This window comes from Rhincodon typus, unplaced genomic scaffold (genome assembly GCF_021869965.1).
Source record: "Rhincodon typus isolate 14 unplaced genomic scaffold, sRhiTyp1.1 hic_rhity00003388, whole genome shotgun sequence".
Taxonomy (NCBI): Eukaryota; Metazoa; Chordata; class Chondrichthyes; order Orectolobiformes; family Rhincodontidae; genus Rhincodon; species Rhincodon typus.
In genome coordinates this window covers 5,219-7,798 of record NW_025969026.1, presented here as the reverse complement: position 1 = coordinate 7,798, position 2,580 = coordinate 5,219, and the positions used below count along the sequence as shown (strand labels likewise).

General features: G+C 57.6%; 1 protein-coding gene across 2 annotated transcripts in view; it reads left to right on the top strand.

Annotated features, from left to right (window-relative positions):
* Positions 1-1,003, top strand: part of LOC125481741 (prenylcysteine oxidase 1-like) — a 10,725-nt gene extending 9,722 nt beyond the window's left edge. For both annotated transcript variants that reach the window (XM_048593645.1, XM_048593646.1), the window contains exon 6: positions 204-1,003. In XM_048593645.1, coding sequence (XP_048449602.1) covers positions 204-838 — 635 coding nt within the window. In that variant the 3' untranslated portion in view covers positions 839-1,003. The remainder of the gene's footprint in view (positions 1-203) is intronic.
* The last annotated feature ends 1,577 nt before the right edge of the window (positions 1,004-2,580 follow it).

Genomic DNA, 2,580 nt, shown 5'->3' with positions numbered 1-2,580 from the left:
CCCCCTCCCTTCCCACCTGTGTTCCCACTCGCTTCGCCCTGTGTTCCCGAGTCCATGGGGAGACTGTGTTGTTGACAGCACTGTGTTCCCTATGGCCTGGTATTTGTGCTGCTGTTCCTGTTGAATGGCGGTAGGAGTAGGTTGTTGGGATTGAATGGCCTGGCATCGTGTGTGTGTGCTGAGACACTGACCTGTGTTTGCAGGTGAGGAGCTGGTGCTGTACGAAGTGAGCTACGAGGACACTTTGGGAGATGGTTATGGTCTGTATGACATTGTGGTGGTCACTGCGGCAGAGCTGCCCATGGTAATCTCTGGGAGGGGATCACCTCCTGCCCAGCACCAGCCCAGGGTGGTCACTCTGGTTGACAGCTGCTTGAACACCTCGTCCTTTGGGCACCGTGCCCCTGACCCTCGCCGCGCCCCATGTATTCTCACCACCTCCCGCTCCCATTCCTCTATCCTGGCTGCCGTGATACCAGTGTCTGCCAGTTCCGTGCCCCATCCCCGGCCCCAGCCTTGTGCCCGGCCCTGGAAGGTGCTATCGTCCAAGCCTCTGACCCAGGAGGCCCTGAGCCGGCTCTTCCCCACCGGCCATGCCTTCCGCCAGGCCTCCTGGCCCGCCCAGGCCCCGTACCCCCTCTCCAGGCAACAGCACCCTCCCTTCGCTGTCCACCGCCACGTTTACCACCTCAGCTCCTCGGGGGGGGCAACGGGAACCGTGGAGTTGGCCGTCATCTGGGCCAAGAACGCTGCCCAGTTGGCACATCGCCGCTGGTACGAAGGTTCAGTGAGGGGAGACCGTAGCACGGCACAAGGCTCTCACAGGCTGGAGCTCTGAACAGGATCTCCCCTCCCCTCCCCTCCAGGGGTCCTGGGGAGGGGTCCGGGAGGATTCGCGCCAGCGTCTGTTCCACCCACGGCCTGTCGTTACTGGACACGCTGCCCCTGGCACAGCCAACATGGGGATTCAGGGCACACAGTCCAGTACGATGACACCCCACCTCCCCACCAAACCTCGCCACCCACTCCCCCCCCCACCCCCCCTCCCCCCCCACCCCCCCCCCCAAATCTTGCCACCCCCCCCCCCCCCCGAACCTCGCCACCCACCCCATCCCTGCCCCTCATCATCCCACCCCTTCCCACACTTTGTCCATTCCGTCCCTTTGATGGGGGCATCATTGTCTCACTCATCATTTATTGCCCATCCCTAATCGCCCCCATCAACCACATTGCTGTGGGTCTGGAGTCACATGTAGGCCAGACCAGGTAAGGATGGCAGTTTCCTTCCCTAAGGGGCATCAGTGAACCAGATGGGTTTTTCCCCAACAACCAACAATGGATTCATGCTCATCATTAGATTCTTAATTCGAGATATTTTATTGAATTCAAATTCCACCATCTGCCATGGCGGGATTCGAACCCGGGTCCCCAGAACGTTACCTGGTGTCATGGTCATCAGGCGATGCTTCAATCCAGAGTTTGTTTTTGTTTGAGTTTGCCATCCTGGAGTTTTCTCCCATTTCACTCTCTTGCCCCGCCATCTCCGGCTCACCGTGTGTCCTTGGGGTACAGCCTGTATTCAGGAACTGCCTCCTCCCAGCGTTCCTCCAGCTCCCGAGTCAATCGTCATCTGCAGCACTCCCTGCGCCAGGCATCTTCTCCGTTCCCACCGCTATCCGGATCAGGTTTGGAATTCTGGGTTGGGATCACTGGTGACACTTGCACTGTGTGCTCCTGACTGTTGGGATCTCACTGTTCTCCATGCACAGCTCCCCTTGCTGAGAGCCTCCATCTCGGCTCTGTCCTCAGGGCCATTCCCAGGGGCTGGGACGGGGATGGGAGGAGAGGGGGCCCACTGAGATCTCCCCCCCATCCCCCCCCCACCGTCTGGGCCCACTGTCCGTTCCCTGGATCCAGGGCCTCGCTGGCTGCAGTTCCCTGACAGTGAGCAGCCCCCTGGGTGGAGACTGGATCAATCCCAGCCCTGTCCGTGTCCTTCTGTCTGTCCTCCCTCTCCGTCCTTCTCTTGGCGTAGCTAAGGTGCAATCCCAGAGTCCGACCGCTCTGGCTTCCCTCCCATTTCCCGCAATGGTCACCATCCAAAAGCAGGCTGCTGGGCCCTTCACGTCCCTGCTGGCCCTCAGAACCAGGACACAGACATCCAGCAAGGTGTAGGAGGTGTGGATAAAGAACAGGCTCGTGTGGTGGGAAACAGCGAGCGAGGATAGGGGTTTTTTATTTTCAGGTTGGTGAACGCTGGGGTTTTGCAAGGATTCTGTGCAGGGACCGCAATTGTTTACAGTATATATTCATGACTTTTAAGGTAGTACGTTTGCAGATGACACAAAAAAAATGGATGAAAAGGCAGGGTCTGAGAGGGGTCCAGTACAGAGAGTTTTACTGAGAGTTATTGACAGGTTGTAAGCTGGCAAATGGAGTGTAATGCGGGAAAATGTCAAGTTGTTAGTTTTGGAGGAACAAAACATTATTTAAATGGAGGAAAACTGCAGAAAGCTGCAGCATAAAGGGACTTGGGGGCTGATTTGTACATGAAACACAGAAAGCGAGCAGACAGGAGCA